This window comes from Thamnophis sirtalis, unplaced genomic scaffold (assembly GCF_051295495.1).
Source record: "Thamnophis sirtalis isolate CommonGarterSnake01/CBP01778 unplaced genomic scaffold, rThaSir2_p1.2 scaffold_2, whole genome shotgun sequence".
NCBI lineage: Eukaryota > Metazoa > Chordata > Lepidosauria > Squamata > Natricidae > Thamnophis > Thamnophis sirtalis.
This window is the reverse complement of record NW_028261382.1, coordinates 124,806-152,699: the sequence shown is the minus strand read 5'-3', so window position 1 is coordinate 152,699 and position 27,894 is coordinate 124,806. Positions and strand designations below refer to the sequence as shown.

The window sequence follows — 27,894 nt, the reverse complement described above, 5'->3', positions numbered from 1 at the left end:
CTCGGCCCCGCCCTTTGTTGATGCGCGGGGCCGCACTCCCCCCTGGGGCATGTAGTCCTGGAGCGGCCAGCCTGCCACAGCGCCGGGCGGGGGCGGACTACACTTCCCGGCGGACGCCCCGCGGGAGGCGCAGGCGCAGCGGCGTCGCCTTTCCGGTCCCCGGTTGTTGTTCTGGCGAAGCGGGGGAAGCCGCCGGTCGCTGCGCTGCCCGCCGCTCCAGCAGGTAGGCCGGTCGCGGTCCCGCACCGCCCCGCGGCCTCCTGGCCGGTCTGGCCGCCAAGCGCCCCCTTCGCACGGGAGGGGCGGACGACCGTTGGTCTCCGCGGCCTTGTGGGGGCGGCAGTGCAGGCCCGCTGCCCCTAGAGAAACACCCCCCCCCCCAGGCCAGAAGCCGAGCCGGCTTGGGGGGGAGGAAGGAAGGCGAAGGACCCGGTCCCTCCTCCTCCTCCCCCCCGGCGCTGTCCGCCCCGCGTTCCCTCCCGCAGCGGCGGTTTCGGCTCCGCTCAGGCGGCCGAAGGGGAGGAGCGGAGGTGTGGGTCTGTTTAAGGCAGAGGAAGAAGGCGGCCGCTGAAGAGGCTCTTTTCCTTGCAGCTTCTTCACAATGTCAGAGATTTCCAGCGACAGCGACTCGTCTTGTGGCTGGACGGTCATCAACCACGAGGTACCAGGCGGACTTCCGTGGGGCTGTCTTTCCGTGCTTGGCTCCAGGAGCGGGAGCGCCTCCTCGGCGGAACGGGTCTCCATCCGGAAGAAGAAGGGGCGGGGGCGCTACAAGGGCTGCTGCCAAAGGCTGCGATGCGGGACAGCTTGGGCCTGCCTTGGTTGCTGGCCTGGCTGCTGCCTTGGCCTTTTCTAATAACAACGTTCCAACGTTCAGTGGTTTAAAGGCAGCTGGAGTTCCCCCCCCTTCTCCCCCCACTTCCATGAGGTCTGTTGAGCCGGAGCTCAAAAACTTGCCAGCCCCCCCCCCCCCCCCCAAAAAAAAATCTCGAGCACAGCTGACCTGGAAGCCACCCCATCATGCAAGAGACAAAGCATGCTCAGTCTTGGCCTCCTCCTTCGGTTAAAGTCCACTTAAAAGCCCTGATATCCTTGGGTTTTTTTTGGCAGAAGCGCCTCACTGGAGGAGCTCTTCTGTGGGACCTATCGGCTGCTTGCATTAAAGCTCCTGAAAGGGAGACCCTTGGGAGGCCCCTTCATGTCTGTTTTGACGGTTTCAGGAACCAAAGCAAGCCAGTCCTTAAGAGGAGGAGGGGTGGGGAAGCTAATTGCACTCCCTAGTATAAAGATAAAAGAGGGGAAGAGCAAGTCCTTTGAGTTCTGGCACCGGATGCGTTCTCTGGTTTTCAAAGAGAGCAGGAAAGTCATCCAGAGTTCATTTCCGAGATTCCTGGTGGTGAAAGGTTCATCTGTAGCCCAAGGTCTCAAAGGGCTTGAAAGCGGCAGGACTGTGTTGGCTTAGAGCAGTCCCTTGCCTCCATTTCCAGAAAGTGTGAGGATAGCACACACGAACAGACTGGCCCCTTGCAGAAGTCAAACGTTTACTCAGAAAGACAGGCTAACGAGTGAAAAGAGGCAGTGAGGGCCGCAACAGGCGAGCCCTGCACTCTCTATCCTTTTCCGCCGTCCACTTCCAGGTCCTAGGAGGCTCTGCTCTGTCTCAGGCAGAGTTTGGGAGGCTTGGTGGGCAGCATGGAAATATTTCTGTCTTTTGCTTTGTTTCCCACATTTATTTGGGGAGCAAACAGCTCGGCTGGTAAGAATGCATCCTGCTTGTGCACTGCTAGTGGCCCATCTCTGTTCCTGGGTTTCAGTGACATGCTGCTTGTGGAACATCCGGGGACTCTTTCTGGGGCTTCCGACTCAATCTCCAGTGAGCGTGTTTGTATTTTTAGGGCTCCGATGTTGAAGCAGCAGCGCCAGACTCTGATAGCATAAGTGGCCACGAGGATCTGGCCTCGGAGGAATGTCTGTCTCCAACGCAAGCGGAAGACCAGCAGCAGCAAGGTGAGTCTGGGCACAGAGCTTTGGCTGCGTTCCCTTTTGGGCCAAAGAGCTGCTGGGAATCGCACAGGAGGATTCCTGGGCCAACTGAGCAACGTCTGGCTGCCTGGGAGGGGAAGAGATCTGAGGTTTGGGTGGCCAGGGATGAAATGGGGAGCTTTGTTTTGACAGGCATTTGAGGATAAGCTCCGTCATGATCTTCCCTGTGCAGGGCAGAAACAGGCTGGTAGTTGCTAGTGAGAGGCCGATGGGGAGCGTTAGGAGCACTAAAGCAGGCCAGTTTTCCAGAGGTCCAGTCACTGGTTTGTGACTGGAACTGTATCGGCCTTGGAGATAAAGAAGTCTCATTTGTAGTAGAAGCATTCCCAAGCTCTTGTGGTTCCCATAGCCAGGTTCCTGTGTAATGGGTGCAGTGGACATTCTTGCCGTATAACTAAAGCTCTCCAGCCCAGGTTCTCCGGGGGAAAGCTGTGATGAGCCCACTTGGATTGAAAGCCTGAGCAGTATGAGTGGGTGTAAGAGCAGAGACACGTGCGTGCAGGAGGGTCATGGAGGAGCAACCTGGTATGTCTTCATCCTTTCTTTCTGCAGTTGACTTTGGCCAGGGTGATGGGGCACCAGTGAGCGCTACAAGCCAGTCCCCCACGGAGCCCAGCAAGCTGGTTCCTGGGGTAAGTCATGATTCAACACGGGGCTCGGAAGATCACGTCTGGAGACAAATGCCTCTTTCTTCTGTAGCTCTCAGTAGAAAGGCGAAACATTACAAGTGGCCTCTTTGGCAGAGCTTGTGCCAACAGAGGAGGCCCAGCTGATGTCCCCATCCCTGCTGTGTGGCCTGTTCTGATGCCAGCAGGCTCTGACTTTGCTAGAGGAGTCCCCGTGAATGTGCCCTAAATTAAGGGGCGTTTATTTCACCTTATTCTCTGCTGCTGGGATTTCCCTGCAAGAGACTTCCAGCTAGGAGAAAGCTGTAGTCCTGGGGCCATAGGAGAGGAGGGCACTTGGGAAGTTATCACCCACGGAAACAGCGTGCAGGAGAGCTGTGCTGCTGCTGCTGCCCTTCTTCAGAACATGTCTCACCCAATCCTGATACGGGTGTTCTCTCTTCGGCTTGCTGGGCTTCAGAGCTTTCTCCCCCAAATGATGAGACTGTTGTACGCCAGTGAGCAGCCTATAGACGCCAGGCCATCGGTGTGTAAATTCTGAGTTAACAGCACTTGCAAAAAGCTATGAATTTCATTTTTCAAGTTGATAATCATTTAACCTTATATCCAAGGGTGAGAAAGAAAAAATGCTGGATGAGACCTCCTGTGTGGGAGGAGTAAGTGATGATTCAGACATTGTGACTTTGGAGGTGCCGAAGGTAGAAGAAGTTGGAAGCCAGGAAGAAGCCGCCTCAGGAGAGGAGGAAGGTCCGGCCTCAGAAAACTTCAACATGGGCTCCTCTTCCAGCAGCCAGTATACCTTTTGCCAGCCAGAAACAGGTATGTGGCGTTCTTCGGCCTCTTAAAAGCAGGCAGCGTTCTGTGCAAACAGGGAGTGTCCTGAGGGCAACAGTCCTCAAACATTTCCCCCAACTTTGAGTATGTCATTGAGTTGATTCGACTAAGGATAGGAAGCTGGTTTTCGCCTGAAGTCTCTTGAGCATTCGAAATAGCTCATGTTTTTGGCTCCCCATTGTGAGGACTCTTTAAAAAAGAAAAAAAATATCCCTCCCCCCCCCTCTCTTTCTGTTTTATTATATTATTGAGCGTAGAACATCCTCGGGCTCTCTGTTTAATCACTTGGACACCCCGAAAGATATGCCCCAACTAAGGAACTCTCCTCCCAGTTAAGCAGGGCTGGGCATTCTTTGGGTTAATCTGGTTATGAGCTCTAGAGAGGCCTTGTCCTGAAGAACCAGCCCCATGCTCCTTGCCAGCTCTGGCAAAGAATGCTGCTCTGTGCACACAACACCCAAAGGCTTATGGGACTTGGGACTCCTCCACCCATCCATTTCATTTGAAATAAAGGTGGTTGGTGATTTTTTAAAACCTTCATTGGGAAGCGAGATGGAGCATACAAGTGTATTTCTAAGCTCTTATTTAGAGCTGTTACGTAGAGTTAATACTTAACCTCAGATTAAGCTCGATTCTCTGAGATTAGATTTGCTTTCTGGTCTATAACCTCTCAAATAGATGAACTCTTTTAATCACAGTTTATCTGGAAAGTGAGTGTTTTAAGTCAAGTCATCTCTGGCATTAGAATAACTCTTCCTTCTCTTCATCCTGTTCTGGGAGGAGATGCAGACTAACTGCCAGTCACTTGGGTTAATTGATGAGAGTCATAATCCGGCAGGCCTCCTCAGTGCCCGGAGCCTGAACAGGGAGGGCTCGAAGGAGGCAGGTTTCTTCCGTAGACATGGCCCTTTGCTGCAGCCTCTTGGTTGGAAGTTACAAATCTTTTCCTTTGTTTTTTGCATTGAAAGCCAGTTGGTTGGAGAAGCTTTGGACGGTGGTCCTGCGGTGGGTGAGTGGATGGGGTAAGCAGCTGGTATCCGGCCTCTCCTCTCCTTAGCTGGCATGATGGCCGGAGCTGGGCATGCCGTCGTGCTTCTGAAGCAGAGAGGATGCATTTCCCCACCACTCCCCCACAAGAAATAATTCTTGGGGGAGGTGTTTGGGGGGAAGTGGAAGAGAAGCCAGGGCTCTTGGAGCAGCCGTACATTAAAGATGAGCATGAGAGCAGTTGAGGGTCTCGGGCAAATTAAAAGACTAACATAAATCCCAGATCAGTAGAAGAAAATGCATTACAAACCCTTCATATTGCAAGACTTGTACCACTCCAAAGTCTTAAGTTTATAGTCGGCTTCATGCTTTGGGTTTCTGACTTGCTGTTCAACGTGTGCTTGTGTGTGTTTCCATGCATGCAATTTTGCAAGTGTGAAATGTTTAATGAAATCCTTTACATAATATGAAGACTCACCTACTGTAGATACTGAGGTTTCTCCTGCTGTCCTGCTGACCCTTAAAGATGAGATGCCCTTCCCGGCCCCTTCCCCCCAACAAAAGGGAGCCCTTGGTGGCCTTTTGCCCACAGGCAGAGAGAACAGAACCAGGATACAGATCCAGGGGCTTTCAGGGGAGGGTTTCCCCACACCTGACCACTCATGCAAGAGCGAGAAGCTTCTCTGAGCTGATTAAGCCTTGGAACAAGCTTTGGTCCTGTTGCCATGACCCCAGATGGCAACGGTCTCTGGAATTCATAGGGCCCAAAGACCGGTTGATTTCTGGACGACCCATGTTTTTCAGAGTATAACATGCATTTTTCCTCCCTTAAAAGACGGTGAAAATTTGGGTGCGTCTTATACACTGAATGTAGCCCCACCCGCTCACCTGTCAGCCTCCACGCTTTGGCTTCTGCCTCCTTGCAGCAACAGCCTGTTTCAGCTTCATCACAGCCCGATTAGCATGTCGGATCGGCCTCCCTACCATCAACTATTTCAGGCTGCCAATTGCCGCCTCCGCGTGCCCCATTTTTGCCCTCCGCACCCCATTTTCAGCCTCCACACGCCTCATTTCCCGCCCATTCTGATCCCCGCTGCTCAGAATGGGCGGAAAATGGAGCGTGCAGAGGCAGCAACAGGCCATGGCAATTCCCGCAGCCTGAAACAGCTGATTGTTGGGAGGCTGACAATCAGCTGCTTGTGCTAATCAGGCTGTGCTGAAGCTGGAACTGACTGACTGGTGTTTGCTGCAAGGAGGCAAATTGCTGGGAGGCAGAGGTACTTTTTTTTCTTATTTTCCTCCCCGAAAGCTGGGAGTGTCTCATACTTTGGAGCGTCTTATACTCTGAAAAATATGGCATATTTACCCTGCATCTGGCACAAGAGCGGCTCTTTGAAAGTGAGCTGCTTTCAAAGGAATCAAAAGCTCACCCATTCTGCTGAAGGCCAAGGTTTTGGTTACCATTCGGCTCTCATGTGGAGGGACTTGCCCAGGATTCAGCCCCAGAAAGCCTGCATGGAGACAGCCCGCAAAGCAAAGCAGGCGCAGAGAGTTTCAGAGCTCTGCTTGGCAGCCGGCCCCAGCAAGCACAGAGGTGCCTCTGCGGAGGCATGCTCTGGAGCACAAGGGGAGGCGCCGGTGGGCTGAAGAGCGGCACGGGGCCCCTGAGTGTGTGTGTGTGTGTGCGTGGAGTGCAAGGGCCTGGCTTGGGCAGCCCCCTTTCCAGGCCTGCTGCTGCTGCTGCTGCTGCTTGGGGATCCCAGAGTGCTGGTGGTGTGTTCACTGCTTGGATTTGCTGCCCAGTTTTCCCACTGCAGCCGAGTGGGGAGGAATCCAGCAGTGATGAAACCAGTCATGGCTCCAGCCCCACCTTGAGGCGCCGGCGGGCAAAGAAGAGGCTTCTCTCCAGCTCAGAGTCTGAGGAAGGTCCGCCGCCTCCTGATCCGGAAGTCAAGCAGGCCCAGCACCTGCTGAGCAGCGGCCTGAACCGGTGCATCGTCCTGGCCTTGGTGATTGCGGTCAGCATGGGCTTTGGACACTTCTATGGTGAGTGCAGCAGAGCCTTTTAAGGGGCAGAACGGGGACCTCTTGTCGGGGGCTTCAGCCGAGGCTGCTGCTGCTGCTGCTTGGGGGATCTGAGGCCGGAGCCTCATAGGGCGGGTTCTGTGGGGCAAAAGTGAACAGCGTAGGGCATACGATGAAGTCTCGGAAGTTCTCCAGGAAAGGTGGGCTATAAAGGAATAAAGGCCAAGTTCAGAGCTGCTGGGAAAGGTCCCTTTTCTCCCAAGTGAGCAAAGGCCTAAAGAGGGGAGTTCTAGGTAGTGCTTGGCGCACGGAGAGACCCAGCTCCAGTCCGCCACGTCCAAGTCATGGGCTCCAGCCAGGCACCGCCTCTTGGGAGAACCTGGAGATCCACTGGCGAAAGCAAGCGGCTTCTGCAGTGACCAATCAGGCGATGAGGCGACTCCTCAGAGGAATTGTGCAGAATCTAACATTTTTAACCGCTTGCCCATCCCCAGAAGCAAAATAAGGGTTAGATGTGGAACTCTTTATATAGCTAGCTGCGGTGGAGAAGCCTGCTTTCAGTCCCAGCCCAGAGCTTGTGGGAAAGGCTCCTCTCCAGAGGCAGACTCTACGCAACGGGAACGTTTTGGGTTGCAGAAAAATCCTTTTGTAAATAAGCCACGGACCATGCCTTGGCACTCCATGCCGTGTCATATAATTAACGTATAACAAACCAGCAACACAAATATCCTCCAGAACTTTCTTTAGATAGGAACCCAGATGATTCTGGTTTTGTAATGAATTGGCTCAGAATGGAAGCGGCGTAGCTGTTCTTAGACCAATAGTATTTATTGGTTTCTGGTGATCCCAGATTTTGGTTTGGTTTGAGGTAGAAAACATTACACTTACCATTAGAATAATGCTGATATCCACCTGCTTTTGTTCTTCGGGAAATGTGAAGAAAGTAAGAGGCACGATTGACTGCTGTACATTGAATTTAGCCATCTTTGCCAGATGTGCTGGTTTTGTGTTTACAGTGGGCAAGATAACCTTTACCTGCCCTGGGATGAGGTTGCCTGGCCCTCTACTTTTCCCCAGGGCTGCCTCTCTCCCGAGTGCCCTTGGCCGTGGCGGCTGCTCCTCCTCCTCCTTTGACATGAGGCTTTTTTCGGTTTGTTGAGACGTCGCTGCCTGAGCTCCTGTAGCATGAAGTGGCTGCTGGAGATGGCTGTGAGGCAGGCTGCAGTCCCCAACATTTCCCACTCCTCTCCAGGTGGACGCCGTTTGATGTGACCACTGTTCCAAAGAGGGCTGGTCCTCCCTCCCCCACTCGGTTCACTCTTTTCAAGATAGGCGTTAAGCGGCTGATACTGGCTGTGAGATGGATGCTCCCGTTGCACCTGTGCACTCCTGCTTTGCAATCTGCCGCTTTGAAAGTATCAGCCTTTCATTTTTATTAAAGCTGAGCATTTCAGTCTGCTCTACCAGGCCATAGTTCACTTGACAATTCTAAAGAAAGAATATAAGATGTGTCTCTAATAAGCTGCCTAACTTCCCATTTTTCTTGTCAGATAAAAAAGAAAATTTTATGTTTCAAGGTACAGTTCAGATCCAAAAACAACAGGAACTAGTGGAGAAGACTCACGAAGACAAACTGAATGATATGAAGGGGGATCTTTTGCAATGCCAACAAGGAAGTAAAACACCGTGTGGGGTAAGGAGAACGTTTCCATTCCCCATAATTCAAAAATACCTCAGCCCTGATCATTTCCCCCTCTCCCTTACAAAGTTTTGTAACTTTGTCACTTCAAGTGGGCAGAAACAAGTGGACGCATCCTACTTCTTGTCCTTCCAGCTTTGAGATGCAGAGCCAGCAGTTGCTAAGTCTGAGGCCCGGGTGAAGCCAAGGGCTTGTCCCACATCGAAGCCCAAAGGGCGGAATTGGGCCACTTTGCCCTTTCTCTGTTGAGGGAGGGAGGGAGGGAGGCTTTCTGCTGGCCTAATTCTGCTGCTGCTCCTGCTCCATTGCCTCTTTTCCCTTCTGTGCAACCCGTGTGCTCTCTTTTTCCACCCAGTCTCTGAAGGAGGGCCTTGCAAAGTGCTGGCTTGCAACACAGACGGAAAAGGAATCCTTTGAATCTCAGAGGTTTCGCCTTGCCTCGGAGAACCAGCACCTGAGAGAGTCTTTACAGAGAGAGGAAAAGGCACTGGCCCTGCTACAGGAAGAGCTGAGGAGGCTGAGGGAAGAAGTGAGGCACTTGGAAAGCAGAGGCCCTGGGCCGGAGTCTCTGGTTGTGGCCGAAAACCAAAAACTCAGAGTGCACTTGGAGGAGGAGAGGCACAGGATGCAGAGCTTTGTGAAACAAAAGGAGACCCTGCTGGCTGAAGCTCAGATGCTGAGAAGGGAGCTTGATAAAGAACGTCAAGTGACGGTAGCACTTCGGGAAACCTTGGGAAAGCTGAACGCCCAGCACGGGCCGTTGGCGGCAGAGGCCGGTTCGCACAAGAGCCAAGAGACGGAAGCCCTGCGAGGGATGTTGGCCGAACTGGAGAAGAAGCTCAGCTTTGAACAGCAGCGGTCAGATTTGTGGGAGAAGCTGTACGTTGAAGTTAAAGATCGTGCAGAGAAGCAGGAGAGAGCAGAGAAAGCCCAGAAGCCAGCTGGGAAAGGGGGAAGCCCAAATAGAGCCAAGGCAAAAGCCACCTTTTTTGGCTCTGTGAAAGAAACGTTTGATGCCATGAAGAATTCCACCAAGGAATTTGTACGCCACCACAAAGAGAAAATCAAGCAGGCCAAAGAAGCGGTGAAAGAGAACCTGAGGAAATTCTCAGACTCTGTCAAGTCCACCTTTAGACATTTTAAGGACACAACAAGAAACATCTTTGACGGAAGGGAGAAGAAGAGGTTCGGCGACAGAAGACACGAGACCAACAGGAAAGGGAGGAGGATGCATCAGACGGACGGTTCTCGGGACGGTCCTGCAAAGCCGGCGCAGCACCAGGCTCCAGGGAGCCAAAGGCATTTTGGCCAGAAGACGCCTCGGCCCGAGGACCCCCAGCCCCTCTCGCCATTGTCCACGGACGGTGGTGCTTCCGGGCAGTGTCCCAGGGGCCCCACGGGTAGCCCAAAGCAGCACACCATCCTAAAAGGCTGCTCTGGCATTTTTGACTGTGCCCACCAAGAATTTATTAGCCTCTTCAACAAAGTCCTGGATCCTATTCGGGCTGATGAATTTAATCAATTAATGCACAAATATTTGCAGCAGGAAGTAAAGAACTTCCATCATTGGCGAGAACTGGAAATTTTCACCAGCAGCTTCTTCCGCAACGGCGTCTTTATTCATGACCAGATGCTGTTCTCGGACTTTGTCAACGATGTCAAAGACTATCTCGAAGACATGGACGAATATCGGAGAGCCAGCGATGGAGCCTTTGAAGGCCTAGACAAGTACATCTACCAGTACTACTTTCATCATCATAACCAGACGCCTCCTCCGCGGGGATCCAGGTGAGTGCAAAACACGAGGGCTGAGGAGGGGGGATCATAGCAATGCCTCTGTAAGTTGGGAGGCTTCTCTCGGGCCAAGAGATGAAAAGGCGATCCTTGTTCACGCTAAGGCACAGGTTACAAGGACTCCTGGTCTGTCGGCCAATTTCTTTGCCCCATCAAACCCCAGTATCAGGAATACTAGGAGATTAGGGGCTTCCACAGCATTCCTTTCAAGTGACAAGGAGTTGAATAGCTGGACCTGAGGCTTCCAGGGTCACCCCTTGCTTCCCCTCCTTTTTGCACCCCATCCCAGTAAGCACCCCCCTTTCATGTTCTCCCACAGCCCTCAGCAGGAAAGACACCTTCCAAAGCACCAGCAGCGTTCCAAGAAGGAAAGCCGATGGCAAAAGCAGGGCCGCAACAATGGGAGGCACACGGCAAACCTGGAGATTGAAGTGGGGCGGCTCCCTTTTGACCCTAAGTACTGAAGGGGTGAGGGAGCCCTGCAGGCTGGCAAAATCCCTCCATGATTGGCCCCCTCAGAGAGCTTTCACCACTGGCTTCATCTCCATCCTTCCTGTCTTGCAGTCTTCTTGGGAAGCATTAATTAATTTGGCTGCTTTCTACTATTACAATAAATCAGCAGGGTAAGCAGTAGCTTTAGACAAGTTGTAAAATAAGCTTTTCTGCACTTGTTGGTACTTGGTTCTACTAAAAGATACACGGTAGAGATTTCATCTCACGCTCCAGAAGCACATCTTGATAGCTGTTTAATTACCCTGATCATGATGGGATTTCTTGCGTGTCCTCTTTCTGATCATCTTGCTTTTAAATTTTCTTGCACAACTGTACATTGTAAAAAAAATAATAAAAAGATGGTTCCAAACTGTCTATTCATAGAGGTTTGCATAGCTGCGTACAGTCTGAGCAAATCTGAAATCTTAGCAGAAGGATAAGGCCGCCTTTGCAAAAACAAATGTGGAAGGTGGCACCTTCCACCTCTCCAGAGCCATGCACACTTCTCCTCCTTCTCCTCCTTCTCCACAGACTTCAGGTCAGGGGTTGCTGCTGCTGCTGCTGCTGCTGTTGTTCCTCCTCTTGCGTCAGCTCCATCCCCCCCCCCCATCCTTTAAACCCCTTTCATCAATCTTCAAAATAATTTTTGAACACATAGATGTGGCTTCCAACTCGTCCTTGAGGCAAATGGGTGTGAAAGAATGTGGCAGCTTTTACATATTTGTTCGAAATCAGAAAAGATGATATTTCCTGTAATTAAAAATACAGTTAAGGATTACATAGATTGCATCTACTTTGAAAAATGTTCAACTTGCATGGGAAGCTGCCACAAGACTAGTAGATTGCCTTCTCCCTCCCCAAATCTTACAGAGTTATTACCCAACAATGAAAAACAAAGGGCAAGTACTGATTTTGAAAAGAAAATGGCATTCCCCCTGATCAATCAGAGCAAAGTCATACACTGCAAAGCATCTGGAATACTGTACAGAGTTTTGGTCATCATCACAATGTAAAAAAGATGTGGAGACTCTAGGAAGAGTGCAGAGAAAAACAATAAAGATTAGGGAACTGGAGGCTAAAACACGAAGGACTGTTGCAGGAACTGGTTATGTCCAGTTTAATGAAAAGGACTAGGGGAGACATGATAGCAGGGTTCCAATATCTCAGGGGCTGCCACAAAGAAGAGGGAAGCAAGCTAATCTCCAAAGCACCTGAGGGTAGCAATGGGTGGAAACTAATCAAGGAGAGAAGCAACTTGGACTAAGGAGGGATTTCCTGACAGAACAATTAATCAGGGGAATAACTTGCCCTTGTGAATGTTCCAACACTGGAAGTTTTCAAAAAGATATTGGATAACCATTTGTCTGAAGTGGTGTAGGGGTTCCTGCCTAGGCAGGGGGTTGGATTAGAAGACCTCCAAGGTCCCTTCCAACTATGTTCGGTTCTGTTCTAATAGCAATAATGCTTAGACTTAACTACCGCTTCATGGTGCTTTACAACCCTCTCTAAGGCAGTTTACAGAGTCAGCCTCTTGCTCCCAACAATTTGGGTCCTCATTTTATCGACCTCAGAAGGATGAAAGTCTGAAGCAACCTTGAGCTTGGTGAGATTCGAACTGCCAAATTGTAGGCAGCCAGCAGTCAGCAGAAATAGCCTGCAGCACTGCATTCTAACCACTGCACCATTGTGTCTTGAGCTGGCAATGCTCATGCCAACCTGGCTGAGGGTAGGGCTACCAGTAGTCTGACTTACCCTAAAGAAGACTTAACATTTACTATGTGCTACTATGAAGACGTGAAGGGAGGCACGGGGCGGTGGGCTCCTCCACGCATCTCGTTAGGCAGACTTTACGTCCTCAGGTGGGTCAGAACACACACGCCACCTTTGGCGGTGAGGCTCCCCCTGTGGAGGCCACAAGGAGCCCTGCTAAGAAGGCTCTGCTGGTCAGGGGACTCGGGCTTACCTACCTGCTCAAGTACATTGAAGAAGACCAAGTGGGAGGGCAGTTGTGTAGCATTAGGGAACTCTTTGTGGAGCCACAGGAGAGGGCGAGAGTAAAATAAGTCAGCTTCATCCAGATAGTTGCTTCTTCCCATCAAATCCGGAGGGCACTGAAGAAATCTCACTTGCAGTGGGCAGTGAATATGGCTAGGAGCAAAACAAAACCCCAAGAGTTGAAAAGGGGAGGTAGCTGGGCTGACATTCCTCCGGGCCTTTGTTTGTGCTAAAGCATCATCGAAAGAATGGGGGCAGAGATGAGACGCTTGTGTATTCGTGTCTCTGCAAGGCAACAGAGATCCACCCGCCACCTTGAAGTAAAAATACAAGGCAGGCTACCTCCTGGGGGATGGGGCCTTTGGGAAAGGCCATTTCAGGGGAGGAGGAGAAGGACACGGGGAGGCAGGTTGCCTGCTAGACAAGAGCCTGGGCCTTACCTGTATAAAGGAGTTGAATGACAGGGCATCAGCAGGAGAATGGATGATGCCTGCCCTCGGGCCAAAGGGTTGCAGAGCTCCCGGAGGTAGACCATCACGTCCAGAGTGCCACGCTGATGGACCAAACCCGTGTAGAGGGCAAGGAGCAGGTTGGAGCTCAGCAAGAAGGAGACGGCAGCCCTTCTCCACCTCTTCAGCTGAGCCAGAGAATGTCCTGTGGAAATGAGCTTTTCAGAAGGGGCTCAAGACAGTCGGCTGGAGGGTGCTGGACCAGGAGAGGGACGCCAAGGGGTGCGTTCCTTTCTTAAGATCAGGCAAATAACTGCCTGAAAGAATAAGGGCCATACAGTGTGCAAATCCCTGAAGTTATTGTCACTTCAGGATGTGAATTACAGGTAGCCCTCTGCTTAAGACCACAACTGAGCCCAAAATTTATGTTGCTAAGTGAGAAATGTGTTGAGTTTTGCCCCATTTTACAACTTTTCATGCCACATTTGTTGGGAATTGCTGCCGTTGTTGAATGAATCTGGTTTCCCCGTTGACTTGGCTTGTCAGAAGGTTGCAAAAGGTTCCCCTGACCCCAGGACACGGCAACCGCCATAAATGTGAGTCAGTTGTCAAGCATCTGAATCTAAATCCCATGACCAGTTCATAAGTGTGAAAAATGGTCATCAGTCACTTTTTCCAGGTCCCGTTGTAACTTTGGAGAGTCACTAAGCGAACGATTGTAAGTCGAGGACCACCTGTTAAAGGACTAAAATATCAAGAAAATAAATAAAAGACTCTCCGTATGGTAGAAAACTGAAGTGGGGGGAAGCGGCTTTGGCTGTGGAAGAGATGGCCACGACTGCCACGATGCGTGGGGGGTGGGCGTGGGGTGCCATTTCTGCAGAAGAACTTACCAGGGCTGGCATTGTACAACAGCTGACCACTCTTTGGGAAAGGAGAGTGCCTCCCCCCCCCCCAGGAAAGACGACATCATCCATCAAGCCCAAGTGCTTACCACAGAAGAGCATACAGACGGGCAGGATGGAGTAGATAAATCGGAATTCTTTGTGGCGAAGAACACTGAAAGAAGTGGACAGGGCAAGACCATCATGGACGTTCCCCAACTTCTACCTGAGTAATTAAGTTCAAGGCTTCTCTCTTCCTCAGAAACGCTGGAAGGCTCCATCCCGTCCATGCCAAGAAGCTCCCCTTTGCTTGGCTGATTAAGGGCAAGCTGACTAAGCCACCCCTAGCTGGGCAGGGCAGGAAGAGCCTTTATGCCGAGCAGTAACAAGAACAAGGGCACGAAGCAATCTCAGAAGAACATGCGGTACCTGTAGGCTGCCACAGTCCAAAGCACAACCACCAAGAACACACGATGCTTCCTCGGGGCACTGAAGCAGCCGTGGAGGAAGAAAGGCAGGTGGGGACCGAGGATCGCCGGCAAGCCCTGGGTGAAATACCAGTGCCAGGAGTGGGATCCATAGAAGGTGGACAGCTCATGCAGAACATTGAATTTCAGAAAGTTGAGGGGAACCACAACCCACTGCAGGGACGAGAAAAGGAATGGTCAGCTTGCCCCACGACAGGAACGCCGGCCGTTTTCCCCTTGAGGGAACGTTCAGGAGCCACGTCGGCCCCCTTCTCTCTTTTCCAGAACAAAAAAAAGTAAGCCGGCCCAGGCAGGTCTGATTAGAGCTCGCACGGGAGATGGCCAGCCTGGCCGCGCTCTAAGCTGGGCTGGGGAGTTGGGCAAAGAAATGCCAGCAATTGAGCCCAACATAAGGGTACGTCGCACAGTCTCCAGCCCAGGCTGCGGGAGGATTTGCTTTGCTTGGCAAGGACTGGCACCACCCTAATGCAACCCACTATCCTACAACGCCACCCTCTCCTGCACACAGCTACACCGCTGGGAAAAGGAGCTAGGAATCACGTGGAGGGGAGACCCTGAATCCTCCACTCTGCATTGATGTGCTCCTCAAAACACGACCTGGGCTCACAGTCTTCCACCGGTTTCTCCCGCAGGCCCAGCACCCGTTTGAAAATGGGGAGAGAAGAAGGGACAAGCAGAGGAAGGCAAGGAGAGGCTGGTGGCCCAGTGCCCACCTCAGTAGTAACCCTAGGGGCTGTAGGAAGAGCAGAGCCCAGAGGAAGAGAAAGACATTTGGCTTCAAGACTAAACAATCCTCGGGGGATTTGATGATACCAGCTTACCTTGCCAAAGAAGATCCTGTCAACTACTAACGAACCTCCCAAAGCAATTAGTCTGTTAAAAGAGAAAAGCAACAGTTCCACAATGGCAAAACGACAGGTTCTCCCCTGCTCAGGGTCTCCCCCCTCCCCCCCCCAATGAGGCCCTGGATGGGGGCCATGCACTGTTTCCCGCGCCTGTCCCCAGCCGAGTCGTTTGCTCTTTCCCACCTAGGCCATGCCAAGCACAGCGTTTCCTAGAACCCAATGACGCTTCCTTTCTGTGTTGTTGAGCACTGTTTAAAACGTGAGTTGTTCACTGTGGTGATTTTGACAAAACTCCGTAAAGACCCTCTTACCCCACTGGAAGGCAAGCACCCCAGAGGAAGCGCCTCTTGTTGGGCTCTTTCCCAAAGTGCCAAAGCAGCAGCGGAGCCCAGGGAATGGCAGCCGTTGGGCGGATGATGCACGCCAGCGCAACCAGGGCTAGGTAGCAGCGGCTGGAAAGGCAGCAGATGGGAAACTTCAGGACAGCTACAGGAAAGCCACCGAGACGGGCTCCCAACCATAACACAGTCCTAGCGTTTGTTCCAATATAAAGGTACATGGAGCTGCAGCATTCATGCATTTCCCAAAAGAGACGGAAACGGAGAAAGGTCCAGGGTCCCTGAGCTCAAGGCTCAAAAGAACTGAGGGAAAAGCAGTTTTGAAGAAAACATGTTGGGAAACCAGCCAAGCACAAGAAAACTTGGCCTAAGGATAATTTGCCTGACACCCCCTCCATCCCATGATACAAGGTTTTTCACCTGATTTCCGTTTTGGTGCTTTCCATGGGATAGTAGCAAAGAGCAAAGATGGTGAGAACTGCTTCCATGGTGTTGGTGAGGGTCCTGGTGCAGCAGTACCACGTGAACCAAGAACACAACTGGCAAAAGTACTGGGAACAAAGCCGAAGAAGAGTAGGTGTGTGTTGGGGGGTCCCAGCCACGGCAAAGTCCTTGGCTCTGAAGTCTGCCAGGTCTCACACCAGACGGAGGGGAGAGGCTGAGACTCACCACCCATTTGGCCGTCTCAAGGTTATCCAGTCGCTTTGCCAAGGAATATAACTTCACATCTGCAAATGCTGCCAGAACTGCCTGGAAAACCCTAGGGAGCCAGATCTGTTAGAAGATGAGACACAAGGAGAAGAGCGTGGAAGAAATGTTTGCTTCTTCCCAAACAGAAATCTGATCTCTCACTGAAATGCAAAGGCCCCTTGAAACACAAAGCCTCCAAAGCCACATTTGAAGCAGGAAAACTAAAAGCACAAGGATTGCATGGACATCGGAGCTTTTCAGGCTCCCTGTTTGGGATTTTTTCAGACCGGCTTTCTTAGACTGAGGTGGTCGCTTACGTGGAAGGATGCTGAAGAACCACTGCGCCCCCCCCTCCCGCCACACACACCCTGGGTAATGTCTAATGCTTCCCTCCGGCCGCTTTTGAAACGGCTTCCCTGGGCCAGTCAAACCCGGTGGGGCTGGCCTAATGCGGCCCTCTGGGGCGGGTCTCGTGAGGGGGAACTTTGGTAGCTGGCTTTGGACGGTGCCTGAGGCGAGGAGGGGGCCTCGGAGGGAGGGAGGGAGGCGTTTCGGTCCCTCGGCTCAGAGCTGCTTCAGGGGCGCTTCTCCAAAAGGCAGCCGGGAGCCTCCCACCCTCTCCTCCTCCTCCTCCGGGGACAACGGGGGCTTCCTCCTGTGGTGGTTGAAGAGCAAAGGCGCCCGCGGAAGGGCCGCTCCCCTCACCAGCAGCGGCGCCTGGTCCTTGCCCAGCAGCTGCAGCGCCTTGAAGAGGCCGGCGAAGAGCAGCGGGTAGAGGGGGCTGCGCAGGGCCTCGGCCCACTCCCAGGTCAGGCTCCCGTATCTGGCGCGCCGTTAAGGACTCGGCTGGACGGAGGGGCGAGGCGGGGTCTCCCTCCCTCCCTCCACCCCCCGTCCGCCTCCCCCAGGATACCCGAAGGCCGCCCGGTGCGCCACCTCCAGCGACTGCCAGTACTCGTCCGGGACGAAGCTGGTGCGCACCGAGAGGCAGCAGAGCAGCCGCAGCGCCAGGCTCAGCGCCAGGAGACCCCGGGCGGACCCCGAGGGACCCTCCGCCCGCCGACCCCCCTCCCGCCCCTCCGCCCGCCGACCCCCCGGCTGACGCCTGCGAGCCCCGCCCGCCGCCTCCTCCATAGCCCCCGCCGCCGCCGCCGCCGCGGAAGGGAGGGAGGGCGCAGGCGCGGAAGGCCAGCCTCGGCCGCTTCCCCGCGCGTGCGCAGCCGCCATCATCACCGCCATGCGCGGGTGGGAGCCGCTGGTGCGCCTGGTGACGGTGTTCGTGCTGGGCGTGGGCGGCGGCATCTACGGCGCCGAGCCCATCCGGAAGGAGGCCGCCCGCCTGCGCGCCCTCTCCGACCCCGAGCCGCCGCCGCCGCCGCCCGAGGAGGCTCCGCCGCCGCCCGAGGAGGCTCCGCCGCCGCCCGCCTAGGAGCGCCCGCCCTGAAGCTGCAGGAGGAGGAGGAGGAGGCCGCCCCCGAAGGACAAGCGGGACTCCCGGGACGCCTCGTCCGCCGCTGCTCCGCCCACCCGCCCGCCCAGGGGGCCTCTCGGTGGACGCCGCCATCTCCGCCCGTGAGCCGAAGCGGAGCGCGCGTCCTCCTCCTCCTCGGCGGCGCTGGTGGCCTAAGCGGACATAAGACTTTTCCCCTCCCAGAGGCGGAATAAACGGCTCTTCCTTTCTTTCCCGCCGCTCCGCCGCTTTCGCTTTCGCTGCTTCTTATGAATGACCCTCGAGGGGAGCAGAATTCCTAGAATGTGATGTTCAAGGGCTGCCGGGTGTCGTTTGTTTATTTGTTATCCCGCATTTATTACCTTATAAAGGACATTATTCTTTTAAATCACAAGAAACCGCCGGTGGGTAACTAATCCTTCTGTCAGTAGCCCTGAAGGTGCAGCCCACGGGGAAGACGTAATTAACCCCCCACCCCACCCAGCCACACCTGGAGGCAACCAGGGTGGAGATGGGCAAACTCCCCGTCTTGCACAGGGGTCCAAACTGGTCCTGGAGAAGCTGGGACATCCGGCCTTCGCAGGAGGGAAAGTGACTCCAGGGCTGATGGCTCTCTTCTCTTGACAGTCCTGGGTCTGGAATGGGCTGAGGTAGGGAACAACCGGTTTGGGCAAAACAGACAAAGGGGCCCTCCAAAAGACTCCTACCCCTAGTCAGCAGCTGCAGGCCCCTGCAAAATATTCCCCTCTGAATGGAGCAAACGGGGCTTCTGCTTCAGGAGAGACAGTTGTTCCAGCTGTGATGGGACGCAGGGATATTGCTGCTTCCTGCCCCCTTCCAGGCTGGAATCACTGCTGGCCTTCAAGGCCAACTTCTCCAGGCCTGTTGTAGCAAAAATTAGCCTTTGCTTAGCTCAGCAACTCCACCACACCTGATACTTCCACCATGTAAAGAAGAGCTGGGCATGGCAAGGAAGATCCCCACCCTCTGCTGGAGGGTCTGACAGATGTTGCTGCAAGGGGCTCCAACCAGGGACTGCGCCTCCTCTTCCCCCCCCCCCCTTTGCCCCCTTTTTTCTGGAAGTGAAAAACATCATCCGGAGTGCCGTCACTTGATCAGCCACATGACTGCCGCCAGCTGAGGCTCCTTGGAGGACAAGAGCCAGCCCAGGCACCTGGTTGGGCTTGGAGCCTCCCTCCTGGCTAGCCTGTTCCAGACCCCTTGAGCATCCGATGGTCTTTGTTTCTAGAGCCTCTGGCCGCTTCAACTCCCAACCTCTTTCCAAGCAGATGTATGCGCCACTCACGTTCTCAGACACCGTGGCAGCTCTTCAGTTCAGGATGGGCCTCCTGGACAATCTCTTGGTTTCCTGCTGCTCCAGAACGGAGGCAATGGTTATAGGTCAGCTGCCCCCAACCTTTCGGGCGCTGGGGACCAGTTCATGGGACGGGCTGCCTTTATCCCGCAGGTGGGGCTTCTCTTGTTTGCGCAGCCTGTTATAGCTTGATAAGCTGCAGGAAATGTTCCCATCCAGTCATCCTGCAGGTTGACCTTCAGCCAGTCTCCAACTCCGTACCCACTCTGAGAAGGGATGCGGAGGTAAACGTGGTGGCAACGCTGGCATAGCAGAAGAAGGTACCGGCAGCTTGAATGGCGGAAGCAGGGGGACAGTCTTCCATGCTTTGGCGGCTTTTAAAGCATCTTCACTTTGTAAAGTGGTTTGGCTGCAGTTGCCTTGACTCAGCAATACACCCCCTTTAAGAGAAAATGGTTTATGTGTCCGGAGTGGAGGCTTGGCTGTCCTGAGGCCATTGGTGAATCCCCAATATCCATAAGTACAGGGGACCCTGGTTCATCCTACCCAGCCTGTTTCCATAATGTATGCCAATTGCCCAAGAAAGCCCATCCTCCTCCCACCAAATGCCCCACAGAAGCAGCCTCACTAAGAGCCCTTGCTCCCCCAGATTCCCTCAAATTGGTCCCACTAATTTTTGACGCCAGCACTGCATCTTGTACTAGCGGATTCATTCTTCAGACAGTGCGCAAACAGGAGGGCAAAGGAGTTGAACTCCACCGAAATAAGCCATCTAGGCAGACTGCAGGTCCCCCAGTCCCAAAAGATTTCCTTGGGAGTATTAGCCATGCTCATATGTACGCAGTCACATTTTAAAGCTCTCATCTTTTCCATTGTTTCTGCTTTTTTATGTCCTCAATCAAAGGGAGCAGATGCCCTCCCTGCTTTGCAAACTTAACATGGGGTGAGGGTGGAATTGTAGGCAGGTTTATTCTGGTGCCCTCGGTTTGGGTCCAGCCGTGAGCCTTTGAGTCTGGGGGCTCTTTTGAAAAGGATGTGAATTCTCTGCACTTGGAGAGGCTTTGCATAAGTTCTGCTCTGAAGAGGTATAAAAGAAAACACCTCAGAGGCGCAATCAAATTGATTTAGCAAGAGAAATGACTGATAAGCCCTTGACAGCACCATTTCCTACTGAAGCCAGCCACACCACTATGCATCTCCTTTCAGCTTTTGCAGCTCCAGATGCCTTCTGCGCTGTAGAGTGAGGGCGCGAGAGCCTCTGGGATCAGTGCATTTTCCCTCTGGTTGTCAGGCCATGGAAGCCCTTCAGCTGGAGAGAGAGAGCTTGGGAGGTCTGCCGCTGTTCCCCCTCCCCTCTTGGCCTTCAGCCAAAAGGCCTTCCCGGCTCTCCTCCTCCACCACCACCACCACCACCACAGAGGAAATCCTGCAGGGCTGGGAAGTGGGGGGGGCATCCTGGGCTGGTTTTGTACCTGCAGAAAGGCAGCTGCGGAGGGTCTGCGCCTGAGGAAGGGCCACTATTATACGGAGGCTGCGTGGGGCAAAAGATAAGCGGCAGAACGGGTCTAGTATCGTAGTAGTCTGCCGATGAAATTTGAGCTGCTGAAGCCTTCAGAGTAAATGCCCACATTTGCACATGCGCCCGCACAGCCCTCCAGCATATGGGAGGTCTTGCTAAAAGGTACGTGGGGAGCACCCTGCTAAACCTCCTTGGCACCTTTGAGTTTATGCAGCAGAAGACACCCCTCTCTTGCGTCCCCCCCACCGCTTTCATGCCACGCCCAAGTCTGGATCCGTCAGTCAGAGAGTTCCACTCCCTTCCTAGACTAGCTCTTCTTCCTGCCAAGCCTACCTGTTTGCTAGTCCTTGGTGGAGGCAGCTCCCTCTGCAGGGACTGGGATGCCCGGACACAAGGCTGCCCTGGGAATTGCCCAACTGAGCCCACTCGCTTGGCAGGAGGAAGCCCAGGTGGTGTTGAATGCAGCCTCAGCTCCTGCAAATGAGGAGGGGTGATGGCACAGCCCCTTTCCCAGCCCCGATGCCCTTGGCTGGCCTCAGGAAGCACACCTTCCACCCATGGCAGTCTCCAGGTGACACGTAAGCTGCGGCTGCTGCTGTTCCTGGCTGGGCGAGAAGCAGGTGGGGCTCGGGAGTCCAGCCCAAGGTAACTCTGGCGGCAGCAGCAGCAGCAGCAGCAACGGGTGAGCGGGCAGCCTCTTCGCTGCAGTGGGTAGAGGAGGGGGAGGCACACTTGGGGAAAATGACTCCCTTCACCAGGAGGGCTTCAGCCTGACTGCTTGCAAAGCAGCCGCTGGGGAGCGGGGGGTGGCATCCTGAGCCTGGGCCCTCTCAGGGTGGTGGAATGACCAGGGAAGAGTGAGGCAGGTGCCAAGCAGTGGAAGCAGGCAGCCCCTTTCCCCCTTTTTAACCCAGCATTCTGCATGGAGGCTCCTGTGGAAATGGACGGGCTGCGGGCAAGGTGATGCCGCCAATACCGTCAGGGAATGTAGGTGGCTAATGCAAAAAGGAGGTGGGGAGGCAGAGATCGCTCACAAGCCTCCTGTGCCAGGATGCCCTGGACAAAAAGAGAGAGCTTGACGTTCCTAAGAAAACCCCGTATCTCTCTGCTCACAAAGGTCCGGGGGAGGCTGTTTGCAACGGCTACTGGGGCAGCCACGCAGGGTGCAAATTCAAAGATTGGCCTTCTGGCATTGCCCTCCAATTGGCAGAGTAGAAGACTGATCCCTCCCTCCCAGATGCCAAGCTGGGGGTCTGGCACTGCTGGCTAGCTGAAGCTGTCTAGGGATCCCCTGCGAGGTTGGTTGGCGTGACGGGGGGGGGGTGTCCTGCAATCTACACTCCTGAAGGGGGAGTCTCCGTCATGAGTCTTGCACTAGGGATGCTCCTGCCCCACCTGTATCCTGGATGTGCAGGCAGCCTCTTTGCCAGGCATTCTGGGGAGGATCCCCTTGGCATTAGCCAAAAAGCAACTCCTGGGCAATCCAAAATCCAAGTAGACAAAGGGAGGAGGCTGCAGATTCAATATTTGCGGAGGGAGGAGGCGCCTCCTCGCCTCTTGGCCAATTTCAGAAGTTCAGCATGATGAGCTCAGCTATATTCCTCGGGAGCAGCTGCCTTCCTCTGCTTTCTCTATCTCACTTCCAATTGTCAAATGCCCAAGACTGATCTGAAACCGAGCTTGCGTTATTAGACAACCTGTGTAGAAGGGATCAAGCCACTGTTTCCCCAGTAATGAAAACATGCAGATTGGTGGGCAAAATCTAACTGCAGGCAGCCAGGGGCTCCAGGAGACAGCAGGCCTCGCGCCTCCTGATCAAATCCAAATGATTCGTCTCTGTCCTTGTCACAGAGAAGGAAGGAAGAGATGCCCAGGGTATGTTTGTGCTTGGGGACAAATGAGGAAGCATCGATAAGACTCCTACAGGCAGCCTGAAGGCAACCGAGGAGGAGGAGGAGGAGGAAGCAGTGGGAGTCTGCTGAAAGAACACGGCTCCCCTTTCCCACAGAGAGGGACTTCAAAAGCGAGCATCCCCCTAGTATTATCTGTGGGGAAAGCCTGTCTTTTACAAGACGACCAGGGAGGGCTGGGTACCCCCACCTGCAGCAGCATCTCCTGGAATGAGTGCTGGGCCCCAGAGAAGTCTTGGCCTTCCAGTCCCATTTCGGCGCCTTCTGAGCCCGTCTGCTGACCTCACCTCCATGCAGCTCCACACCCAATGGCCCAGATCCAAAGAGGCTCCTTTTGATACCTGTAGTGAACCAAAGTCACCCGCCAACCATGTTGTGCTACCTGTGGACGAGATGTGGAACAGCGTTCCAGGCACCCACTGTGTCCCTTTGAGCCTCTTATTGGGCCCCACCCACTCGGGAGGCTCCTCTGAGACCTCTGGACTCAAAACTTTTCTTCCTTTCTTCCCCCCTTCAGGCTGTTACTAAGGATCACTCGGTATGTCTGACAGGGACTACGATTACCTTATCAAGTTCCTAGCCCTTGGTGATTCTGGGGTTGGAAAGACCAGTTTCCTTTACCAGTACACAGATGGGAAATTCAATTCCAAATTCATCACAACTGTAGGCATTGATTTTCAGGAAAAAAGGCTGGTAAGTCCCTTCCAAGTGCATTCCTTTTTGGGAGAAATTGTAGATGAGCTATGCAGAAGGAAATCATTCAGGAAACCGTGCCTGATGTTGGGGCAGACGAAGGAAGAAGGGAAGAGGCCAAGATGCTTTTCCTTTCAGATTCCCCGCCCCCTCTGCCTTCCGTCCTCTTGGTCGGTCTTCAGAAGCGCCTTTGGCCTGAACTCCTGCTGCCTTCCCAGCCACCCACCCTTACTGCATGGAGACCAAACAGTGACAAAAAACCACCACTTAGGGACTAGAGTGGCCTTCCAGCCACCCACCCATCCAAGAGTGGAAACGGGGGGGGGGGGGGTGATGCCCTCCAAGCAGAAGGCAGCTGGTAGCCAAATGCTGCCTCTTTCTGCTTGCCCAAGCGGGGGTGTCGTCTGCAAAAACCCCGCACCTGGTTCTTTGCTCTCCTGCGCAAAGTCCTGGGTTGCCCTTTTGAACGGCTCTGGTAGGCTGTCTAAATGACTCTGCCTTTCTAGTGAAAACTTTGCCCCTGGTGGTCCACATCTGGCCTTCTACAGGTTGATGAATTTGAGACTTTTGTCAGTGGCTGATAGACTCTTTCCTCCCATGAGATTTCTGCAAAGCAGTCTTGCTTTCAGATCAGTCCAAGAAGAGCAAAGCTTTCCAGAGAGCTGGTTCAACCCACTGGCACCCACCACCCCGTTCCACAGTGTAGAAAACAATCCTGCCTCCAACGCTGCCAGCCCTGGGCCCTTCCCTGGCATTTTTCCAGAGAGAGAAAGGACTGTCTTCCACTCCAAGCTCCCAGCCGTGCTCTGGAGGGAATTCATATTCCTTGTGTGGGACTGCCTGCCTGCCCTCAGTCCTCCTCCAGGCTTACAACTTGCTTCTTGTGGGTCTGGTGTTTTTGTGCCCAACAAAAGACACAGTGCTGCCAAGTTTGCAGCTCTTCAATATGGTTTCTGCAGGCAAGTTTGAAATTTGCTGCTTCTTCCCTGTGGATATGGGGCTGCTGTGTCGAGGGACATTCCTGTACATTAAAAAAAAAAAAAGAATATTTAATCATGGTTCACCCTGAAGGGAATTTTGCAGATTCAGACATGTCAGAGTCGGGGCCTATGCATGGGTGCAAGAAACATGGGTGCTACTGCCGGGAGGAGGGCGAATGGCAAACGCGAGCTGAAGCTCTGTGCAAATTGTAGATGCACTATATAGACATGCGCTACAAACACCAGCATAATAGGAAAAGGGGGAATCAACCTTTTTTTTTACAGGAGCAGCATAATGGGTTAGAAGGCAGAAACACTGAGATTCTGGGAAACTACCAGATGGAAGGGCACACGAAGCAAACATGGGACTGCAGGAAACTATTGCAATAGGCTCACATGAGAAGGAGGCCATGGATTTAGCACCATGGATTTACCTATACAAACATCAGTGAGACACGAATCTGCTTACTTTTCTAAAATATTCTCCATGAATGAAGAAAGCAAAGGATCTATTGGCTTCCTCAAAGCATTGGGGGAGGGGGGAGGAAGAGGGAAAGATTCCTGGTTTGTCAGCTGATGGCTGGAGACATTCACAAATCCTTTTGGAATCAGGTGTACCGACCTAACAGACCAGATCATGGGGTCAGCGGCCGAGGACAGAGGATACATCTTCAGTTGTGGGACACAGCCGGGCAGGAAAGGTGAGCATGCTTGAAAAATGGACCGAACCACCCACCTCCACTACCCGGCCCATTTGGCTCCTGATGGGACCAGTCGCCTTGATGCCTGAGTGCACGCAGAGGTTGGCAACCCCTCAGTATTCCGACCTCTGCACTGGGCGTTTCCTATGGCTGAGGAACCTGTGTTCTTTATGACTTTAGAAATTAAGACATTTGTTCTATCACTTTTAAAACTTCAGATATTTCGTCCTTAAGTAGAAAGCCTAAAGAGGCCTCGTCCGGGCTCAGGGGACAGGCATGGAGTCAGCCTGAGAGGAGAGAGCAGCAGGGTAATGATGCTTGGCCCTTCCTCTTGGTAGGTTCCGCAGCTTGACCACCGCCTTCTTCAGGGACGCCATGGGCTTTCTCCTGCTCTTTGACCTAACCAGCGAGCAAAGCTTCCTCAATGTCCGGAACTGGATGAGTAAGTCTCATCCCACTTGCAGCCACCGCGGCGGGACTGGGCTAAGCTAAGGGCCGGCCGCGAGGGAGCCCGATGGGAACCCAGGGGGGTTACTGACTGCCGGGATGCCGGTGGGAGCCCCGAGGGCCTTTAAGCAGGGGGGCAGCCAAGCCAGGGGCTCCAGCTCCCCGCTTCCCTTCCCGGCAGGCCAGCTGCAGACCCACGCCTACTGCCAGAGCCCCGACGTGGTGCTGTGCGGGAACAAGAGCGACCTGGAGGGGCAGCGCGTGGTGAAGGAGGACGAGGCCAAGCGCCTGGCAGGCAAATACGGGCAAGTGGCGGCTTCCTGCGCGGGCCTCGCGGGCGGCGGCGGCGGCGGCGGCGGGAGAGGCGACCCTTTGCCTGCCCCGGGCGCCCCCTCCGCCCGCCTGACGCTGCCCGCTGTGCTTGCAGGGCGCCCTACTTCGAGACCAGCGCCGCCAACGGCGCCAACGTGGGCCCGGCCGTGGAGGCGCTGCTGGGGCTGCTGATGGAGCGCATGGAGCGGTGCGTGGACGGGCCCCGCGCCCTCCTCCCCGACGGCCCCGCCGAGGCGCCCCCGCAGCCCGGCTGCGGCTGCTGAGGGCTCCGCCGCGGCCCTCCCGCCTCCGGCAGACGCGCAATAAAGCAGTCCGTGGCCAGATCCCGCCTCCTCCTCTTCTTCCGCCGCCGTTTCGCCGCCGCCGCCGCCGCTAGAAGGGCGGGGGGGGGGGAGAAGGCTTTTTGAGGACTAGCGCCCCGGGACCACGAACCCAAATGCGTTACGGCAGAGAAGGGCGGGGCAACAGCGCTCCCGGCGTAGCTCCTCCCACTAGGGGGCCTCGCTCGGCGGACGGAACGGAAGTCGAGGGGGAGGCGCTTCCGCTTGACACGAGGGGGGGGAGATGTCCGGCGCCTAGCGCACGCGCAGTAGGGCTGAAGTGGCTTCCGGCCGGCAAGGGGCGCAGTGAGACGGGGCGCCTTCCGCCTTCGCCGCCGCCGCCGCCATGCGCGTGGACAAGTGCTACTTCTGCTCCGGACCGGTGTACCCGGGCCACGGGATGCTCTTCGTCCGCAACGACTGCAAAGTGAGTCGAGGCCCCGCTCCCTCCCTCCCTCCCTGCCCATTCCGTCCCCCCGCTGAGTCCTGCGGCTGTTTCCTCGCAGGCCTTCCGGTTCTGCCGGTCCAAGTGCCACCGGAGCTTCCAGAAGAAGCGCAACCCGCGGAAGGTGCGCTGGACCAAGGCCTTCCGCCGGGTGGCGGGCAAGGAGCTGGCGGTGGTGAGTGGGCGGCGGCGGGCGGGCGGGCGGGCGGGCGGGCGGTGGGCGCCTGGGACGGAGGGAGGGGGGGCGGGGGGCGAGCCGCCTCTCACCCTGCCGGCCTCTCCTGTCGCCTCCCCACGCAGGACCGGTCCTTCGAGTTCGAGAAGCGGCGCCACGAGCCCGTGAAGTACCAGCGGGAGCTGTGGAGCCAGAGCGGTAAGGCGGAGGGGGAGGCGGGGGTCCACCGGGCGCCCTTCTTCCCGGGCGGCTCCTCTGCTGACGCGCCGCTGTTTTCCCCTTGCAGTGGAAGCCATGAAGAGGGTGGAAGATATCAAGCGGAGGCGCCAGGCCAAGTTCATCTGGAACAGGTAGGACCTTTCCCTGCCCGCCGGCTGGAACTTTCGGGGGATAAGCCGGGCGGTTTGGATATTTCCTGCAGAAAAAAACTCATTTTGGGGAATCTGCCGTTTTGGGACCGACTTTGCTGGCATCCAGCAGTGTAATGAAAAATATGCATGAAAATTATGTCACTGACCTTGTAAAGACTCTTAAATCGCTTGAAGTGCCAAATATTGGAAGGAGCTTTCCTGGGTTTTGTGGAAACTTCCCATCGGTATAGCTGTGGGTTACCCGGGGTCTTAAAGTAAAATGCTTCTGCCGGGATGCTTGTTAGCTTTTCCTTTTCTCTCTCCTCCAAGATTAAAGAAGGGGAAAGAGTTACAGAAAGCACAGGACATCAAAGAAGTCAAGCAAAGCATCCACCTCATCCAGGCCCCCCACGCAGGTGAGCAACGGAACCCAGGATGGCTGGAGAGAGGAGATTCTTCGAGTGGCTTGTTTGGTTAATCCTCCAAAGCTCCATCCTGGCCTAATAGCCTGATGCTTTGGGGGATTTAGCTGTGATCTCCTCGCTGACTGGTTCAGAAGCTGCATCTGAACTCTTGCATTCTGCAAGGAACCCATGTATTCTTTTTAGAAAAGCTTAAACCATTTGCTTACCTGTGATTTCTTTCTTTCAGGCAAAGCCAAGCTGATGGAGGAAAAGATGGTCCAGGTGCTACAGGACACGGTGCCCATGGAAGATTCTTGAAGGGTTACGTTCTTTGGGTTCTGGCCTATTTAATTTGGGGGGAGGGGCTGTGACTAGTGTTTATATTTCATGAGCTGAAGCTTCAAGGGGAAAATCTGTAAATGAAGTATAGAAATTAGAAATAAAATAGGGGCAAAAAATGATGATTTTGTTCAAAGATTTTTCAACTATTTAAGGCCAATTAGATGATTAGAGCTGCTGTCTGCATAGGAATTAGTTAGCCTAGTGGATAGTTATTACTTCCAAGAAGCAGGAAATAGAGTGCTGCGACATGATCGGGCCATCTCGGGCGTCTGGACTCCGCTTTTAAAAAAGCAGACAATTTTTTTTTTGAAGCTGTGCAAG

General features: G+C 54.2%; 4 protein-coding genes across 13 annotated transcripts; 3 read left to right on the top strand and 1 right to left on the bottom strand.

Annotated features, from left to right (window-relative positions):
• The first annotated feature begins 99 nt into the window (after positions 1-99).
• CCPG1 (cell cycle progression 1) lies at positions 100-10,875 on the top strand. 6 transcript variants are annotated; one of them, XM_087703888.1, is made up of 10 exons: positions 100-223; positions 592-661; positions 1,896-2,007; positions 2,596-2,675; positions 3,281-3,488; positions 4,472-4,525; positions 6,294-6,536; positions 8,099-8,208; positions 8,570-10,002; positions 10,328-10,875. In XM_087703888.1, exons 2-10 carry the CDS (start codon positions 602-604, stop codon positions 10,470-10,472), a joined length of 2,445 nt encoding a protein of 814 aa, XP_087560014.1. In that variant the 5' UTR covers positions 100-223; positions 592-601; the 3' UTR covers positions 10,473-10,875. The 6 variants fall into 6 exon arrangements, with proteins under 6 accessions (XP_087560014.1, XP_087560012.1, XP_087560013.1 ...); XM_087703886.1 differs by having other exon boundaries at positions 8,066-8,208; XM_087703887.1 differs by having other exon boundaries at positions 101-223; positions 8,093-8,208.
• PIGB (phosphatidylinositol glycan anchor biosynthesis class B) lies at positions 10,738-17,338 on the bottom strand. Its single transcript, XM_087703890.1, has 11 exons — positions 17,103-17,338; positions 16,895-17,012; positions 16,169-16,273; positions 15,920-16,050; positions 15,473-15,613; positions 15,138-15,189; positions 14,258-14,469; positions 13,939-14,003; positions 12,936-13,149; positions 12,468-12,648; positions 10,738-11,250 (listed from the first exon to the last, which is right to left on the bottom strand). The coding sequence occupies exons 1-11, from the start codon at positions 17,321-17,323 to the stop codon at positions 11,128-11,130; spliced, it is 1,563 nt and encodes a 520-aa protein (XP_087560016.1). The 5' UTR covers positions 17,324-17,338; the 3' UTR covers positions 10,738-11,127.
• RAB27A (RAB27A, member RAS oncogene family) lies at positions 16,812-25,860 on the top strand. 5 transcript variants are annotated; one of them, XM_014058710.2, is made up of 6 exons: positions 16,812-16,997; positions 22,901-23,076; positions 24,669-24,757; positions 25,096-25,199; positions 25,386-25,509; positions 25,632-25,860. In XM_014058710.2, exons 2-6 carry the CDS (start codon positions 22,924-22,926, stop codon positions 25,798-25,800), a joined length of 639 nt encoding a protein of 212 aa, XP_013914185.2. In that variant the 5' UTR covers positions 16,812-16,997; positions 22,901-22,923; the 3' UTR covers positions 25,801-25,860. The 5 variants fall into 5 exon arrangements, with proteins under 5 accessions (XP_013914185.2, XP_087560018.1, XP_087560019.1 ...); XM_087703892.1 differs by lacking the exon at positions 16,812-16,997 and adding an exon at positions 20,353-20,635; XM_087703893.1 differs by lacking the exon at positions 16,812-16,997 and adding an exon at positions 20,761-21,118.
• A 260-nt stretch (positions 25,861-26,120) lies between these two features.
• Positions 26,121-27,692, top strand: RSL24D1 (ribosomal L24 domain containing 1). The gene is made up of 6 exons (XM_087703895.1): positions 26,121-26,284; positions 26,364-26,477; positions 26,603-26,675; positions 26,764-26,827; positions 27,158-27,243; positions 27,479-27,692. The coding sequence occupies exons 1-6, from the start codon at positions 26,204-26,206 to the stop codon at positions 27,547-27,549; spliced, it is 489 nt and encodes a 162-aa protein (XP_087560021.1). The 5' UTR covers positions 26,121-26,203; the 3' UTR covers positions 27,550-27,692.
• The last annotated feature ends 202 nt before the right edge of the window (positions 27,693-27,894 follow it).

Bases quoted from the DNA above. Each gene is read 5' to 3' on its own strand.
- CCPG1 (XM_087703886.1), top strand. From the start codon at position 602: ATGTCAGAGATTTCCAGCGACAGCGACTCGTCTTGTGGCTGGACGGTC. The intron at 662-1,895 runs GTACCAGGCGGA...TTGTATTTTTAG, and splicing joins GGACGGTCATCAACCACGAG to GGCTCCGATGTTGAAGCAGC. The intron at 8,209-8,569 runs GTAAGGAGAACG...TTTTCCACCCAG, and splicing joins GAAGTAAAACACCGTGTGGG to TCTCTGAAGGAGGGCCTTGC.
- PIGB (XM_087703890.1), bottom strand. From the start codon at position 17,323: ATGGAGGAGGCGGCGGGCGGGGCTCGCAGGCGTCAGCCGGGGGGTCGG. The intron at 14,470-15,137 runs GTAAGCTGGTAT...TCGTCCCTGCAG, and splicing joins ACAGGATCTTCTTTGGCAAG to TGGGTTGTGGTTCCCCTCAA. The intron at 14,004-14,257 runs GTACCGCATGTT...CACTTCTTTCAG, and splicing joins TGGACTGTGGCAGCCTACAG to TGTTCTTCGCCACAAAGAAT.
- RAB27A (XM_014058710.2), top strand. From the start codon at position 22,924: ATGTCTGACAGGGACTACGATTACCTTATCAAGTTCCTAGCCCTTGGT. The intron at 23,077-24,668 runs GTAAGTCCCTTC...TTTTGGAATCAG, and splicing joins ATTTTCAGGAAAAAAGGCTG to GTGTACCGACCTAACAGACC. The intron at 25,200-25,385 runs GTAAGTCTCATC...CCTTCCCGGCAG, and splicing joins CAATGTCCGGAACTGGATGA to GCCAGCTGCAGACCCACGCC.
- RSL24D1 (XM_087703895.1), top strand. From the start codon at position 26,204: ATGCGCGTGGACAAGTGCTACTTCTGCTCCGGACCGGTGTACCCGGGC. The intron at 26,285-26,363 runs GTGAGTCGAGGC...GTTTCCTCGCAG, and splicing joins TCGTCCGCAACGACTGCAAA to GCCTTCCGGTTCTGCCGGTC. The intron at 27,244-27,478 runs GTGAGCAACGGA...TCTTTCTTTCAG, and splicing joins CATCCAGGCCCCCCACGCAG to GCAAAGCCAAGCTGATGGAG.